This window comes from Microcaecilia unicolor, chromosome 9, assembly GCF_901765095.1.
Source record: "Microcaecilia unicolor chromosome 9, aMicUni1.1, whole genome shotgun sequence".
Classification (NCBI taxonomy): Eukaryota; Metazoa; Chordata; class Amphibia; order Gymnophiona; family Siphonopidae; genus Microcaecilia; species Microcaecilia unicolor.
In genome coordinates, this window is record NC_044039.1 from 134276406 (window position 1) to 134295099 (window position 18694).

The 18694-nt window shown below is 43.1% G+C and overlaps 1 protein-coding gene across 1 annotated transcript in view; it reads right to left on the minus strand.

Annotated features, from left to right (window-relative positions):
* Positions 1-17775, minus strand: part of GALNT16 (polypeptide N-acetylgalactosaminyltransferase 16) — a 276369-nt gene extending 258594 nt beyond the window's left edge. Inside the window, exon 1 of the mRNA XM_030214387.1 lies at positions 17490-17775. Coding sequence (XP_030070247.1) covers positions 17490-17678 — 189 coding nt within the window. The 5' untranslated portion in view covers positions 17679-17775. The remainder of the gene's footprint in view (positions 1-17489) is intronic.
* Positions 17776-18694: the final 919 nt, after the last annotated feature.

An 18694-nucleotide genomic window follows, 5' to 3' on the forward strand; every position in this document is an offset into this window, starting at 1 on the left:
TAAAGCCATTTTGACCACAGGGGTAAAATGGGTGATTTTTCTATTTTCTGTATTAATAGCCACACACTAATTTTCCCATTAGCACATGAATCCTTACCGCCACCTACTCTGTCGACAGTAAGGGCTCATGCGATAACAATGTGCTAATCGGTTAGTGCGCAGCAATATAGCTGCACTAATTAGCGCAGATCACGTCCACTCTCTGTCCCAAACCCGCCCTCAGTACTAAAAAATAATGTTATTTACTAGCTTATTACAATACATGTTATTTATTTATTACTTATATGGTACCAAAAAATATAGTTGAAGGTCATCAGCACATAATCTGCATTATATCCTTAACAATATTTACATACATAGTCTTGAACATGTACCAGTCATTAAGCATGTTAAGCTAACACATGATCTCTAGGCTGGTCCTAACTAAGAAAAAAATGGGGGAAAAAAAACCAAAGAGAATGAGAAAGGTCAATCAGCTAGGACTTCATGTAGCCAAAAAGGCTTTCACAAACAGATGTGTTTTAAGCAGCCGTTTGAATTGTTGAATGTCTTCACATGATCTCAAGTATCCAGGTAGAGCATTCCACGTGGATAGGACAGTGATAGAGAAGGCCCGCAGTTTTGTGTCAACTATGAAAATGATAAATGGGATGGGATTACTTCCCTATGAGGAAAAGCTAAAGCGGCTAGGGCTCTTCAGCTTGGAGAAAAGGCGGCTGAGGGGAGATATGATAGAGGTCTATAAAGTAATGAGTGGAGTTGAACGGATAGATGTGAAGTGTCTGTTTACGCTTTCCAAAAATACTAGGACTAGGGGGCATGCGATGAAGCTACAATGTAGTAAATTTAAAATGAATCGGAGAAAATATTTCTTCACTCAATGTGTAATTAAACTCTGGAATTCGTTGCCAGAGAATGTGGTAAAGGCGGTTAGCTTAGCAGAGTTTTAAAAAGGTTTGGACGGCTTCCTAAAGAAAAAGTCTATAGACCATTATTAAATGGACTTGGGGAAAATCCACTATTTCTCGGATAAGCAATATAGAATGTTTTGTACTTTTGGGGGATCTTGTCAGGTATTTGTGACCTGGATTGGCCACTGTTGGAAACAGGATGCTGGGCTCGATGGACGTTTGGTCTTTCCCAGTATGGCAATACTTACGTACTTATGTAATTATATGATTTAGCTAAAAGCAAACAGAGCTGATGGGACGTCTCGGATCTTAGTTTCATTTTGGTTTATATGATTGCAGGGTATTTCAAAAATAGGCTAGAACATTTCCAATAAGCGTTGATGAGTCAATACAAGTCTTGAATTGAACTCTGTATGCTATCAAAGCCAATGATCAGTCGTGCAGCTGCATTTTGGATGACTGCAGAGCTTGTATTCAGGGTAATGATATTCCCAGAAACAGAGAGTTACAATAATCAATGTTTGTCAGTACCAAGCTCTGTACAATAGTCTGAAAATCAGATGGTGTTACCATACCTTTCAGCTTGCTCAACACACGAAATTGAAGAAAGGAGGCTGAAATCACATGGTCTATATGTTTTGCATTGTCTGACTGGTATCTAGGAAGACACCCAAACTATAGACAAAGGGCTTCATAAATCACTTTTTACCCTGATAGTCAACATTGCTGGTAGAGATGAGTCCAGAGTCCTACCTACATACATTATTTCTGTCTTTGCAACATTTACAGACATCTTAGCCTATCTCATCCAATCCACAATTTTGTCAAACACATTCTTCAGTTGTACAGTTAGATCCTGATCATGTTTGTTAACAGGGATAATGAATTGTACATCATCTGCATATATTCTTTACAATATATGTTGATCTTGGAAGACAGCCCCTAGAGACGCCATAAATAAGTTAAACAGTACTGCCGAGAGGGCTGAACCTTGCGGCACACCACGCGTGATTGAGAAGCTAGTGGAAACTGTCCTGTACTTTGATGTGAAATCTTCTTCTCTGCAAGTACAAGAGAAACCAGGATAGGACTTGTCCACCAATGCCAAAATCTGACAACGTTGAGTAGGAGCTGATGATCAATAGTGTCAAATGCTGATGCAATATCGAGTGTGACAAAGCAGAAATTAATGTTCTGGTCCATTCCAATCATTAATTGTCCAGCATTGATAGTAGCAAAAGTTCCAAACTATGGTTTAGCCATATTGAGAATTGTTTAACAAGTGATTTTCTTCTACAATTCCATTAGTTGGTGCAACACAGATTTTCTCAATAATTTTTGCTAAGAACGGTATGACTGAAATTGGTCTGTAGTTGTTCGTTATGCTTACATCAAGTGATGATTTTTTAGTAATGGTTTACAGTCACCTCCTTAAGCGATTCCACCAATACACCTTCCTGCAGTGATTATCTCCGGCATTAATTTACATTATATAGGGCTTCTTGCCTGCAAATACCAAAACTTTTAATTCATTGCAGATAGCAATAGAATCCAAGGAGTCATACTCTAGAAAATACGTTAAAAACCTTGAAATTTTCATGATAAGCAGGAAAAAAAAATTACAAGGAGTAGAAAAACAAAAATCTAGAACACTTACTGCTTACTATTCAAAACAATTTTGAAATAGAAAAGTTTAAGAACTTTCCGAAATAGTTGATAGTCTCTTAGCAAACAGATCTCTAAAGGAATGGAGTTCCACAAAGAGACAATCTGATAATACAACGAAGAATCAAATAGCTTCCTTAATTATAATATAATGAACTGAAGGAAATTTTAACAACATTTGATTACGGGTTTCATAGTATTAATAGAAGTAAAAGTTCCACCAGATCACATAAACAGAATAGTGCAATACCATAATAATCTGGCATGCAATAGTGTACAATTTAAACTGTGCCCTGGCCTCAACCGATAGCCAGAGCAACCTCATCAGCAGCAAAGTGGCTGATGCAAATCTGCCAACTGAGAAAATCAATCATGCTGCCGTGTTCTGAATGACCTGGAGACATCTAATGAGTGTCTTTGTGCAACCAGTAAAAATGATATTACAGTAGTCCAATCTGGACAGGGTCATGGTTTGAACTAATAATCTGTAACAGGTGCCAATCCCCAAATTACTGTGGGACGTCTGAATGCACCCTATGGTAAGGCATTTTTAGCTGCAGAAGCAAGTGTTAATGCTTACTACATCTAGGGCTGGTGTTAGGGGGTGGAAAACAGGGCACTTGCCCTGGGCCCCCATGCCATAGGGGGCCCCAAACTTGCCTCAAGCTAAAGGAGGCACAGGCTGAAGGCCAGCCTTTGGGTTCCCTCTCCAGTTCCTGCCTTGAGCCCCTGAATGTCTAACACCAGCCCTGACTACAGCTCAGTAAAAGGATGCCCAGAATAGTAGATGGTGCGGGTTATAAATTTTATAAATAAATAAATAAATAGACATGGTGTTGGAACACCTAATAGGTAAGCATAGTTACCCCCTCAATCACTCCTCCTCCAAACTTCAGGTCCAAATGAGCAGTTTGCTGACATTTATCATGTTATTCATGTTTCCTGTGAGCAGGTTGTTAGCAAAATTATGAGCTGGTTATAGATTACTAATAAAAAAGAGCCCCGTTTCTGATGCAAATGAAACGGGGCTAGCAATGTTTTTCTTCTGTGTGCATGTGGGAGTGTGTGTGTCCCTGCCCTCTGGCCTCTCTCCCCTCCCCACTCTGAGTCCTTCACTGTTACAGAGCCAGCGATTTGATTTCGTGCTCTGCTGTTTTCCTTCACTGACTGTGTTACAGAGAGGGCGGGGCAGACACTCATAGGGAAACCGGATATCTCGCCCCCTTCACACTTCCGGCTGGAGGCTTCATAGAACGTTGGTTTTGCCTTTTATATAGAGAGATGTGCTGATGACCTTCAATTTTATTTTTCGGTACCATATAAAATTGAGGATGGGCTTCGGAACTGTTCATTCTTGGATGATGGCTAATCTCCTATCCTTGAATGTTTCAAAAACTCAGATTCTATGGGTGTCCCGTTTGGAGGAGTCTATCACATCTCTTGCTAATTTTCAATTTGAGAAGGTACCTATTCCTGCTCTATTAAAATCTTTGGAGTTATTTTAGACTCTACTTTGTTTTTCAAACCACAAATTGCAGCTGTGATTAAAGCTGTTTTTTTTTAAATTAGATTAGTGATGAGGCTGGAACTTGAACATACAACTTATAGAATACTGATGCCAATTAGTGCCCTTTGGGGGCGTACATGATGGTGCGGTCCTTTGGTGGGTATGTAATGGAGGGGCTTGGTGGGGATGTGTCTGCCAGGGGGGCATCAGGGGTGGAAGAGCTAACTAATGCCCAGCCCTATTAAGATGCAGGCAATGTTCACAGCAAGCTGCATTATCCGATTCACATTGTAATGAGGTGTTTTGCATGCATTATTATGTATCCCACAGTAACTTAAATTAACATGTGTTATGCTAATATAACACATGTAATTGCCATTTAATGTGAGTTAAGGGGCAAATAATGTGCGTTATTACACCTTCATTTCTTCTGAACACCGTCAGCAGGAGTAGAGTTTGATAGAGCATCAGCTTCCTGGGCTGCTCTGCTTCAGTCTCCCAAAACTAGCCCCATACAGCACCGCGAGTTAACAGGCTAGTAAGCACTTTTCCTGCTACCAGCAAGGGATAGGATTGGAAAGACAGGACAGCAGGGGTGTAGCCAGCCCTCCAATTTTGGGGGTGACCAGGGGTGGACTGGGTGGCAATGCATTCCTCACTCCCCCCTCCCCCCCCCCCCCCCCCCCCCCGCATGCACTACCTTTGCTGGTGGGGATGCTGAGGCCCTGCCAGACAAATAAATACACTGCCTCCACCCCCCTCCTTCTTGGCTGCTTCCTTCCTGCAGACATCAGCAGCGCCAGAACTTCTCATGCATGCTCAATCCTCCCGCATAAATTTGCATGCTACTATCTCTGATCATAGGGGCGGTAAAGCCCCACACTGTTCCAGCGCTATTTTTAGAGCGCTGTTTGGAACAGTGTGGGGCATTTGATCATCTGGGCATCAGTCAGTGGCACTTTCCCCTCCCTCACACATGTGCAAAAACTGAGCATATGCAGGAGGCAGCCATGATAGGAGCCCATGGAAAATGCCACTGACTGTGAGCCTTGGGAGTTTCTGGCCACCGGAGAAGGATCTCTTTAGTTGGTAGGGGGACCCCTGCCAGCCATAGTGATGGACGATGCTGCAATTTTGAGGGGGCCTAAACCCAAAGTGGGGTGCTCAGACCCCCATGGATATGCAGTTTAGTTGGGGACTCTGGTCTGAAATTGGGGACAGTCCCTGAAAATCGGAGATGTCTGGTAACTGCAGCTTCTCAACCTCCTTAATTTCTGTATTCCTTGTTGGCCTTTATATTGGATGCATTGCTGGAGGTACAGTGACATTAAAGTTCCCATAAGAATTATTACTTTCTATCCTGCTCTGTTTGTGTGCAAGCATAGAGGTCTCTGTTGGGTAGAAATCTATCTGAAGGTCAGAAATGCTGTAACATAGTGACACTGAATACAGATATAATTAGAAAACTTTCAGGTTAGATGTCTCAAATTATATGTTTACCACCTGGCTGAGTATTGACCTGATAGTTTTCATGTGTCCTCCCCCCCCCCCCCCCCCCCCCCCCCCCACACACACATATAGAACTCTTTCTTTTTATGTCCTATAGAGAAAAGGCCAATTTAGTTTGACTGTAATCTCAGAGGGGTCAGATCACATTGGTGATGTCACCTAACCTTTTAAACCTGCTCTGTCATTGGTTAGAACTGAGCATTTTGAAAGCTGCTCTGCCATTGGTTAGTAGTCATAGCCACAAGCAAGTTTCAGTACCCAAGAGGAATCTAAACATCAGCAAATATTGACACATCTGGTTTCTAAGGGCCCACTTCCCAAAATTACTACCAATTCATTTTGTTCAACACACCTAGGGCTGTTTTTGAGAACATTATACCTGAGCTCTCTGAATAAGAACACTACCTAAAAACAAGTAGGGAAGGTGATAAGCCCTTCTATAACAAATTGTAATTGTCCTATAGAGGGCCAGTGCACAGGTAGTAGGTGGACCTTACGAGACTGGGAGACTGGGCGGCTAAATGGCAGATGATGTTTAATGTGAGCAAGTGCAAGGTGATGCATGTGGGAAAAAAGAACCCGAATTATAGCTACGTCATGCAAGGTTCCACGTTAGGAGTTACGGACCAAGAAAGGGATCTGGGTGTCGTCGTCGATAATACACTGAAACCTTCTGCTCAGTGTGCTGCTGCGGCTAGGAAAGCGAATAGAATGTTGGGTATTATTAGGAAAGGTATGGAAAACAGGTGTGAGGATGTTATAATGCCGTTGTATCGCTCCATGGTGCGACCGTACCTTGAATATTGTGTTCAATTCTGGTCGCCGCATCTCAAGAAAGATATAGTAGAATTGGAAAAGGTGCAGAGAAGGGCGACTAAAATGATAGCGGGGATGGGACGACTTACCTGTGAAGAAAGATTAAGGAGGCTAGGGCTATTCAGCTTGGAGAAGAGACGGCTGAGGGGAGACATGATAGAGGTATATAAAATAATGAGTGGAGTGGAACAGGTGGATGTGAAGTGTCTGTTCATGCTTTCCAAAAATACTAGGACTAGGGGGCATGCGATGAAACAGTGTAGTAAATTTAAAACAAATCAGAAAAACTTTTCTTCACCCAACGTATAATTAAACTCTGGAATTCGTTGCCGGAGAAAGTGATGAAGGCGGTTAGCTTAGCAGAGTTTAAAAAGGGGTTGGACGGTTTCCTAAAGGACAAGTCCATAAACCGCTACTAAATGGGAAAATCCACAATTCCAGGAATAACATGACCTGGATTGGCCGCTGTCGTGGACAGAATGCTGGGCTCGATGGACCCTTGGTCTTTTCCCAGTATGGCATTACTTATGTACTTATTCAAACAGTCAGTCTTGCACCCCCTCCAATTAACTTGTAGGCCTCTTGGCACCCCAACAATCATGATCGACCCAACACTATCTCTCCCAAAAGGACTACTTGAAAACTGCATCCTCTTTCCTGGTATAGGCACCTCCTGTTATTTCTTTCAGTCTCTGTGGTTGTCAGAATCTATTTTGCTTTGACTCTTGGTGCCTCCCCCTCTCCCTCCCCCCCCCCCCCCCCCCCCCCCCCCCCGAAGCTGCTGCCCTAGGTGATTGCCTGGTCCTGCCTAATGGTTGGGCCAGCCCTGACACAGCAGTCCATTTTTTTCTTGAATGAATCATCTTTATAAACAATACACGTGCTTATACAACACGGGCTCCTGGTGGTAGGGGCTGATCCCTGCTTCCAAGATTTTTTACACTCAGAAATTCACAGTATGCCTGAAAAGAACAGGACTGATCTACTCTTTCCTTATCAGCCGTCATCCTAGTCACTACATGCCGTTACCATCTCCTAGACAAAGAGACAATTAATGGGAATATCTCACGTTATTTTCAGGCATGAACATCAGAAGTTTTGAATTCTCAGTTCTCCATATTTAGGAAGAAGATTCCTTTTTTATTAGAATGCTATTATTTCTCTATTTTGTCTCTTCCAAATTTTCTTTTTTTTCAATAGGAGATTGATAACATTTTCTTTTTTTATCCAACTTTCTGAAAAAAAGACTTATGAGCTTGGCACATGTGCATGTATGTGTGTCTCTAGTAACTTTCTGGTTTGACCCTGTCCAGCTCAACAAATTAGAACCAAGACGACTCTGACAGAGGTGTTTTTTTCTAGATCTATGCACATGCATGTCCCAAAAAGTAAGATTCCAAGTCCATGGTAGTTCTCCCCCCCCCCCCCCCACTTTCTCCCATCCCCCAAGTTCAGGTCTCTCCTTTCTTGTCTTCCTCCCCTCCCCTGGGTCTAGCATCTCCCCCTGCTTGCCTTCCTCCCCTCCTCTAGATCTAGCATCTCCCCTTGTTTGTCTTCCTCCCCTCCCCTAGGTCTAGCATCTCCCCCTACTTGTCTTCCTCCCCTCCCCAGAGTCCAGCATCCCCTCTTGCTTGCCTTCTTTCCATCCCCCAAGTCCCACATCTTTCCTTGCATGTCTTCATCCCCTCTCATGGGTCCAGCATTTCTCCTTGAATGTCTTCCGGGTCCAGCATCTCTCCTTTCTTGTCTTCCTAGTTTACCAAGTTTGTTCAGGATTTCTACCCTGCCCATCAAACAAGTTGCCTGAGCAGCTTACATTCTACAGTTAGAGGAAAATATAGCAGAAAATAGAAAGATAGATGAAAAAAGGGGGGGGGGGGGGCAGGGATTCAAACCACAATATTTGATAGGAAAGTGGAGAGGGGAGGACACATTGGGGGGGAGGGGAATGTGTAAGTCAGGCTAGCTATTGATGTTCCCAAAGCAACATCTACCCTTGCTTGCTTTCCTTTTGTTGCCAATGCCACCATCATGTCGCAACCACCCCAGCTGAAAAGGAAACATGCATTATCTGGCCTTGGAGCCCCCTACACATGCTCACACTGCATACTGGAAGGGACAACAGATCTCAATCCTGATAGGAGTTGAAAGGCCCCTTGCTGCTTTTATCTTTGCAGCTGCTGGTTTTTGCTGTCTACCTGCCCAGCACCTGATAGAGCTGCCACTTGTGCAGCTGAAGACTAGCCTCAGGACCTCCTCTAGCACCAGTTTCACATTCGCACCAAGGAGCCATGACTCCCCCCCCCCCCCCCCCCCCCAATACACACACACACACTCCCATTTTGGCACACCACAGCTTGGTCACCATGCTTGTCTGCCGATAAAGACCACCTTGTCTTCCATCATATTTTGGTGCTGTCACAATTCTCATAACCTCTTGCTTGTCCTACATGTTGTCCTGACTAGATTATAAGCTCCACAAGATTGGGACTCTCCATTTCAAGTATCGCAAAGTGCTTTATATTCCTTGTAGAGCTATAGAAATGATAAGTAACATAGTAGATGATGGCAAATAAAAGCTGAAATGGCCTATCAAGTGTGCCAAATAAGGTGGTTAGGATTGCAACTGCTGCTGCATGCAAGTTCCTCTACCACACTCCCCATCCCATTACTAATATGTGCTAAGTCATTTCATAGCTGGTTGGAGGTGAAGCCAGGCAGGCAGTGCTATGCATGGCCCTTTCCTCATCTCTACCCTGCCCACATTGTGCACATTCTCAGCTGAAAACAACAATTCCTCTGAAAGAAGCAGATATTCTGTATGCTACCTTGCTTCACCTTATTGAGATCAAGGTCACCGAGAAACAGAGCCACCCCTCGCTCACTCGCTCACTTAGGCTGCCACCGCCCCCCTCCCTTCCTGTGTCAGTGCATCTGCTCCTCCCCAGCCTCCAAGGGGGGGCCCAGTACCGGGCTCTATCTCTCTCCTGCTCCTGTGTGCCAGGACCAGGTTATCGCGTTAACGCAATCATCTGAGTCCCAAAAGAAGCAGGAGAGCTATAGACCCTAACATCGGGCCCCAATTAGAGGCCAGGCCCTGGAAATTTTGCCCCCCCCCCCCCCCCTCCCCGGCAGCCCTGATTGAGATCAACCTATTTATGTGAGAAGTAGAAGGGCAGATTATCCCCTTTAGGCAGAAACTCCTTTTCCTTCATCTCCCTCCTAAACTCCAGTGGATTTCAGCAAAAGATTAAGACATGTCTCTCCTCCCATCAAATCTCCACCTTCAGAACCCTTTTAACAAAAGTGTGCAAAGCAGTTAACATACAAACTAGCACATGTTAACTGCTTCCGCATGTGTGCCACTGTTGCCACAGTGGCATGGCAGTTAGCATGTGCTAATTCACATGTTAACTACATGGTGTGTTTGGAGGTGTGAAATAGGCAGAAAATGGGTGTGCACTGCTCACTACAGGTAGCACACTGGACTTACCGCTTGCTAACCATCATTTTTGCAGTTAGTTGCAGGTTCACTTAGCATCTCCTGAACAGAATACACTAAGGGCTAGATTCTATTTATGATGCCTAAAAATAGGCGCCAAAGAAATATGCTTAGGCCTATATATACCACGCTTAAAGTTAGGTGTGGTTTACAGATTATGCCTAAATTTAGGGAAGCCTTTTTTGGTACACTATAGCCTGTGTTAAGGTTTAGTGTACCTTAGCAAAAGGGTCCCCTAGTTACCTAGAATAGTATGTGTCCTGTTCACATATAAAAGTCACCAAAACCTGTGTGAGCAAACTTGGGTATGTGTCCAAATTTGTACACAGAATTTAATTAAATAATGAGCCAATTAGCAACAATAATTGACTTTTTAACAAGCAATTATTGGCACTAATGAGATTTAATTGGAGCTTACGCATGTAAATTTAGGCACGGGATCTGCACCTAAATTTTACACACGAGTAAAAAAAGGGGGCAAGGAAACGGGAGGGTTATGGGCAGAATGGGGGCATCCCTAGTATTTACATGCACTGTTATAAAATAAAGGGGGGATTCATGCCTAATTTAGGTGCATACATTTACACCACATTTCAGCACAGCTTATGGAATAGCTCTTTTTTTGTGCCGATTTTTCCGGTGCCATATATAGAATTCACCCCATGGAGAGCAATTCTATAAAGGGGCACCTGCATTTAAGTACCTACAGTGTGCCAACCTGGTCCCTATTCTATAACCTATTTTTCTTTATAGAATACCAGTGTAACATGCTAGAAACGCATCCATATTGTAGGTGCAAGCTAGAGGCCAACCGAATTTTGGTTTTGGTTTCAGATTTGGCACTGAAACTGAACTGAAATCCGGGTTTGGGTTTCAGCTGAAAATGCCTGTGCTGGTTGCAATTGCAAATGGCTGCCGGGACCTCTCACGGCAGACTCGCGAGGCTGCTACAGGAAGTCTCGGCAGCCATTGCAAATGGAATGGTGGCACGGGGCAGGAATGAGTGGAGTTCATTTCTGCGCCCGAAGACTTCACTAGACCACCAGGCCTGGAGATGGTCTATGGGAGAGGGAAGTACTCATGCTGGAGGGGGTGGAGAGAGAGGGAGACTGCTTCTGGGGTTGGGGATCGGCTCAGCTCTGGAGGGGGACAGTTTTTTTGGCCACGTGTGTGGGAGGGAGTGGGAGGGTTTCATTTATGGTTTCAGTTTCTGCCAAAATCAAGTGGCTGATTCTGGTTGCAGAAGATCATGGGTTCAGTCAGGCTCTAGTGCAATCATTCACACCAGCATAGATTATTGGATTGTATTAATCTATGTCTAAGTCTATCAATGTTTTGATATACTGCCTTCTATTGAAGCACAAATCAAGGTGGTTTACATATATAACTATTCAGGTACTTGAACTGTCCCATATGGGCTCACAATCTAAGTATATTGTACCTGGGGCAATGGAGGGCTAAGTGACTTGCCCAGGGTCACATGGAGATGCAAAGACAATTGAATCTGTTTCCCCAGATCTTAACCCACTGTTGACCATTAGACAGCAGTGGGAATTGAACCTGATTCCCAAGGTCCGCATCCCTCTGCACTAACCCTGCCTCACTCCATTCACACTCTACCCTTGTGAACACCCACCTACAAACTACATGTCATCACATTTATACACCATTTCACAGAACAGCATGTAGCCGGAACATTGGAAAGTATGTGCACATGTGTGTATATACACGTGTAAATGTTGGTATTCAGATTATATGTACACATTCTTGGCACGTATTGCATTCAAAATCTGCACCCTGGTTCATAAAATTATCTACGGCGAAGCCCCGGGATACATGACAGACCTCATAGACCTACCAACCAGAAACACAACAGGATCAACACGAACATACCTAAATCTCAATTACCCAAGCTGCAAAGGACTCAAATACAAATCAATCTATGCATCCAGCTTTTCCTACATAAGCACACAACTATGGAACACATTACCAAAAGCCATGAAAACAACTTATGATCATCTAAACTTCCGAAAATCATTAAAAACTAACCTGTTCTAAAAGGCATACCCTACCAACCCAACTTAAATGCTAGTACCCTGCAACACAACACAACGAAACCAAAGCTCGTAATGGACATATAATAACTCTTCCTCTCTACGATTCTCTTCCTCTCTACGATTCCCTAATGTGTCTGTACACACGAACCTTATTCTACCACAACATTACTGTATTTGTTCATACCGGAATTGGCGAACGCCTTTACGGTACTATGTAAGCCACATTGAGCCTGCAAATAGGTGGGAAAATGTGAGATACAAATGTAACAAATAAATAAATAAATGTAAATCACAATAGGACCTTATGAGACTGAGAGACTGGGCGTCTAAATAGCAGATGACGTTTAATGTGAGCAAGTGCAAAGTGATGCATGTGGGAAACAGGAACCCAAATTATAGCTACATAATGCAAGGTTCCACGTTAAGCGTAACTGACCAGGAAAGGGATCTAAGCATCAATGTTAATGATACGTTGAAACCCTCTGCTCTGTGTGCTGCTGCAGCAAAGAAAGCAAATAGAATGTTAGGTATTATTAGGAAAGGAATGGAAAACAAAAATGAGGATGTTATAATACCTTTGTATTGTTCCATGGTGCAACCGCACCTTGAATATTGTGTTCAATTCTGGTCACCACATCTCAAAAAAGATATAGTGGAATTAGAAAAGGTACAGAGAAGGGCAATGAAAATTATAAAGGGGATGGGAAGACTTTCCTATGAGGAAAGGCTAAAGTGGCTAGGGCTCTTCAGCTTGGAGAAAAGACGGCTGAGGGGAGATTTGATAGAGGTCTATAAAATAATGATTGGAGTGGAACAGGTAGACACTTGTTTACGCTTTCCAAAAATACTAGAACTAGGGGGCACACAATGAAGCTACAAAGTAGTACATTTAAAATGAATCCGAGAAAATGTCTTCACTCAACATGTAATTAAACTCTGGAATTCATTGCCAGAGAATATAGTAAAAGCAGTTAGCTTATCGGGGTTTACAAAAGGTTTGAATGGCTTCCTAAAGGAAAAATCCATAGATCATTATTAAAATGGACTTGGGGAAAATCCACTGCTTATTTCTAGAATAAGCACCATAAAATGTACTGTTTGGGGATCTTGCCAGGTACATGTGACCTGGATTGGCCACTGTTGGAAACGGGATGCTGGGCTTGATGGACGTTCGGTCTGTCCCAGCATGGCAATACTTATGTACTTATGTAAGGGCACCCTCCTAATAGAATTATCCCCTAGTGCTAAACACCTTTAGAAATAGTTTGTCATTTCAGGGCGTGACTACAGGTCCAGCTGCTCCTTGAGCTCTTGAAGGAATTATCATAGAAAGGGCCAGGTACACAGGAATACAATACAATACAATAAAACTCACTTTCAAGTAGTGGTTCAGGCGCTGATGTTGTCTCGCTTTGACTACTGTAATGCACTTTATACTGTATGTTCACAATTATCTTTAAAACAGCTGCAAAATTGATTTGTGGAAGACATAAGTTTGATCATGCCACTCCTTCTTTGCATCTCTCCATTGGGCTTCCTATTGAGGAACAATATAAATTTAAGCTCCATATTTTCATCCAGAAATTATTTTATGGTTTGTTCCAGCTTATTTTGTGGAGTTATTTACAGTAGAAACAACAATTCGCTCTCTTAGATCAAAAATCATTGTCAGTTACAGTTTCCTTCTGTGAAATATGTGAAGTATAAGTCCTATCATAGCTCTGGCTTTGTTTATTGCTCAGTACAATGCTGGGACTCCTTTCCTTTAGAGATGAGATTAATAGAATCGTATTTACGTTTTCATAAATTGTTAAAAGCTCATTTGTTTTCCATTAATTTAATGTAATTTCGATGACTAATGTTCTAAGAAAGATATTATTAGTCTCTGAATATTATGTTTTCTGTATTCTTTCTAGTGATGGCCTAGTTTTGTTTTGTAATCCGCATTGATCCTAGTTGATATATAGTGAAATATAAATTTTGTATTGTTTTGTATGTACTGCTGGATTCCAATTCCCTTCAGGTAGGAAGACAGCTCTCACTGTAGTAAGGGGAAAGCTGTTTTTAATGGTCCCATCATATAAAGAAGATGCATTTCCTGGGAAAATTAACAAGAAGCCAAATTGACAGCCCTCAAGTCTGCGATACTCTCTTCAATTTTGGCTTACCCTGAGCGTGTTTAAATAGCATCTGTTGGTGATCCAGAGCTGCAAAGCAGAGAAGAGAATGAGAGAAACCGAGGGCCAGTTTATCCTCATAATGCTGGGAAAGTGAATTGAGTCACAGTGAGTTTTGTTTTGCAAAACATGCCATTTTAGGGGAAAACCCGTCCAGGTAGCTTCTGACTTTTTACAGTAAGGGGTATCCCCATACTAAGGGCAATTGTATTTCACCACCAGTAGGATGTGCTGCCGCTTTACAGCTCATTAAAAACTTGATTCACCAAGCTTTTGGTTCCCTCCCCCCCAACACAGAATGGAAGAAAAGCTTTTTTTGTGGAAGACAGTTTATGATACAGTTCTGTCTGGAGGTTTTTCTCCCAAGATATCCTGAAGGAAAAGCACTCACTGGCTGGCACCAGCAACATAAGTTCAAATTAAAGGTACCTTGGTGAAAATTTTGGAAAGGGCCTACAGAGCAGGGGGAGTCTAACAAAGAAGATCTGTGAGTAGCTCCAAGTGATACCACTTCATCCTTGAGCTTTTCTGCATGGCAGGATCTGTTTGAGCAGAATCTATGTCACTAATTGGCCCTAGTGAACAGTCCCAGTGAACCTCTACTGGAGTGGAGAAATAGCCTAAGAGTTAGAGCAGTGCACTCAGAACCAGGGAAGCACTGTTCTCTCTAAGCTGAGCAGGAGTCCTCCACCCACGCCAGTGGGGGGTGCTGTTTCACTATTACATTTTCAATAGTGAGGGACAGGCACGTTCTGCAGGACTCCAGGGAACCTGTCTATCTCTAGCCCAGGGGCGTAGCCAGACCTCGCAGTGGGAGGGGCTAGATCCTGAGGTGGGGGGCACATTGTAGTCTGCCTCCCCCCACCCCGCTGCCTCGCTGCTCCCCACCCACTGCTGCAGCAAAGTACCTTGGTTTGGCGAGGGTCCCCAACTCCAGCAGCTGAAGCCTTTTTCAGCGCCACCGAGTTGCCTGCCCTGCTCTCTCTTCCTCCTCGCGTCCTGCTCACTCCTTGAAGTGAAACTGAGCATGCTCAATTTCACTAAAAGGAGCATGCAGGACGTGAGGGGGAAGAGAGAGCAGGGCAGGCAACTCGGTGGCACCGGAGACCGATGCTGGACAAGGCTTCAGCTGGTGGAGGTTGGGGACCCTCACCAGCAAAACCAGGGGCCCAGAGGTAGTTTGAGGGGGCCCAGGCCCCCATGGCCCCACCTAGCTACGCCACTTGAAAACACAAAACGGAATCACCACCCACCCACTGTCAGCAATGCAGTTGGAGGATTCTTGCTCAGCTTACAGGGAACAGTGCTGGGAAGCCCAGTTCCAATACTACTGTGCAGTGCCTCCTTGTGATCTTGGCCAAGTCACTTATCCTCAGGTACAGATTGTAAACCCTCTATAGACAGGGAAATACCTGTAACTCATCTAGAGTTACCACTGAAAAAGGTGTGAGCTAAATGCAAAATCCCTTCCTAGACCCAGGAAAACCTGAATCTGTTCAAAGAACATAGTTTAATCTACATGTTCCAATAAACAAGTCTGTAGAAAATGGACATCTCTTCTTCTTATCACTCCATTCCAGAATGCACTATTTTTTTAAGGGTGGGTCTGGAATTTCAAAGAGAATCTGAAATGTTAATCTGACCCTGAAGATATGCAGAAGACAAAAAAAAAAGACTTTTTCTTCCTAACCTTTCATCTCCAGCTCATACTGTTTTTATTTTTTCCAAATATACCTGAAGGGATTTTCCTTGGGAGAAGAGCAAAAGTGAGTGTGTGGGGGAGGGGCAGGGGGGGGTCTCTGCCTCTCTGTTGGATCATTCATTTGAAGTGGAACATATGGAACATTTGCTCCCCAGTGAGATCTGTGTGTGTGTGTGTGTGTGATAGGGATGGGCAGCCAGAAATTTTTCATTTCATGTTGTTTCCAAGAATGTTCATTTTATTCATTTTTATTTGGCCATTTTGTCATCAGGGGAGCAAAGTAACTGAGTGTGCATTATTTCAAAAGACTGCAAAGGGCCAGATTCTACGTATGCCACCTAAAATATCCGTGCGGTAAAGATTTCCACCTAAGCGTATTCTATAAGTGGCACCTAGATTTAGGCACGGTATACAGAATATGTTTTGGCAGAAATCCTAGCAACTAAAACAATATGCCTCCATTTAGGCCAACGGAAACGTAGCCTAAATCTCTGCGTGTAGATTTACACGCATTGGGCCATATTCTCTAAATGTGCACATAAATTTTGGAATGCCCACAAAATGTCTATTTCCCCACCCATAGCCACAACCCTTTTGAACTGCGCACATTAGAATTTAGGCGCAGTTCATTACAGAATATGCTTAGTGAGTTGTGTGCGTAAATTCTAATTATTGCCCAATTAGTGTTCATTACTGCTTGTTAAGTGCTTTTATCAACGCTGATTAGCTTGTTAAGCTAATTAAGTTAAACGTTGTTATAGAACATGCCTGGATTTTGGCACAGATCTCTAGGCGCTTTATATAGAAACCGTGTATGCACCATGGTTCAAAAGGGTGCAGTAGCAAGAAAAGAGTGCACCCTCCTTGCAAATATTGCAGTCTAACAAAAAAGTGCACACTATTATCAGCAAACAAAAAAAAAATACAAAATGTGTTTTTTTTTTCTGCTCATTTTCATTTGTTAATGACGTGTAACAACATGGGATATACGGTTGACACTTTCCATGCAGTTGCAAATGACAGCCCATCCCTAGCGTGTGATTCTCCTGGAGCACCTCTCAGCTGACATCACTCCTTCACATTTTCCAGGGCGAGAAATGGGTTTCTCACCAGACTTTTACAATAAGAATTTAATTTCCTTAAGAAAACGGCTGTTGCCCTGTTGTGATCATGTGTGGCAAGAAAATCTTCTCTCCCCCCCCCCCCCCCCCCAAAAAAAAATGACATGGCGGACTTGACTCCACATTTTTCTACTAAGACAAAACTACAAAGCACAACGTTACTACTACAGAGACTGCGTGAAATTCAGTGGCAAAACTTAAAACACTTCCCATCCGACCATTTCTCTTGCTTAAGCCTACTCCCCCCTCCCCCTTTTGGTTGCCCTTTTGTAAACGTTGCCATGGTTACCAGCAAGAATTCTAAAATATATACAAAGCAATCAATGTAAGTCTAACTGCGCCCTACCACCCTGTCTGGGGTCATCATTTCTCTGTAATCCTTGCACAACACCATTTCCCTCAGCCCCGGCTCATCGCGCTCGGGAACACAGAAATAGCATCACCTTCATTCCGAAACCTACATGATTTTCCTCCAGAATGAAACGCACATTCTGCATGCACCTTCTCTGCCTCTCTACTCACAATCAGTGGGATGGTCCTGTCTTCTCTGTGCATTTCCAACCTCCCAGCAGCTGTCCTCTGCCCATTCCTGCCCGGATAGCGGCTAGATGCTGTTGAATGAGGCTTGTTGTCCTGCCATAAGTAATAGAAAGTCCCTAGAATCCAGGCTACAGTCAAGATTGCAATGGCATTAGCCCTAATCCGTCTCATCCCGAGAGCTCCACTGAAGGTTGAACCTCTCCAATAGCCAGAGGATGGGATTTTTGGAGAAAGCGGGACAGTGTTAAAATTTCCCCACCGTCTTGGCAGCCTCTTCTAGTCACAGCTGTTTGTTTTAGCTCTTGTCTCACTGCTTAGTCCTGCAGAGCAGAAAAAGAGAGACATGGAGTTCCTCAGGGTCCTAAAGCCACAAAGATTACAGTTATTGATAAAGGGTATGTCCAATCCATTCTATTGCTATTCAGTGTTTTATTTTACAATCTTCAGCAGCATTCTCTTCGGAGATTTCAATTGACAGGCCAAACTGGCCTTCAGTCATGGCAGAAGATATTGACAACCTGGGACCCAGATCCTTCCAATATGAAGTGGAGTAGAGAATTTTTGCTCCTTGTTCACTAGCCCTTTAAGTGAAAAATCCATGGAAGAGCTCAATGACTTGGTAGCAGAAGGAAACATCTTTTCAGATGATGCTACTTCTACATAAAGTCAACCTTTTCCTTACTTGATTATAGGTAATAAGTAAGGATCACAAAGCTTAAGACTCTACATGCCAACTTAAAAGGAAGCTATTTTATTTTACTCTCTTTTTCTGTTATTGCCCTTCCACTGTTTTTTGTTTTGTTTTATTTTTGTGAGAACCTCTTCACTGGAAACTTTGCAATTATTTATGTCCCTACAAACTGTTCTTGAGCCCAAGCAGAGATGTGGCAGGTGGAATCCAGGATACACATCATTGCTCTTTTATATGTCATCATAAAATCTGAAGTGTTCTATGAGAAAGAGCTTTGGTTTTACAGCTAATGCAGAAACAGTGCCTCCAGCAGCCCAGTAAGTCAGCCCTGGGTTTCTCATTTGTGTTATATCCTGATCTTTCCATCATTGTTAAACAATGCAGCAGAATAGGGCTGCATTGCAAAGTATGGGGAGGTGCTGGAGAAGTCACCACTCTATTAATTAAATTCCTGAGATAATCGCTTGCCAAAGGCAAAAACCAAAGTCCATTTCAG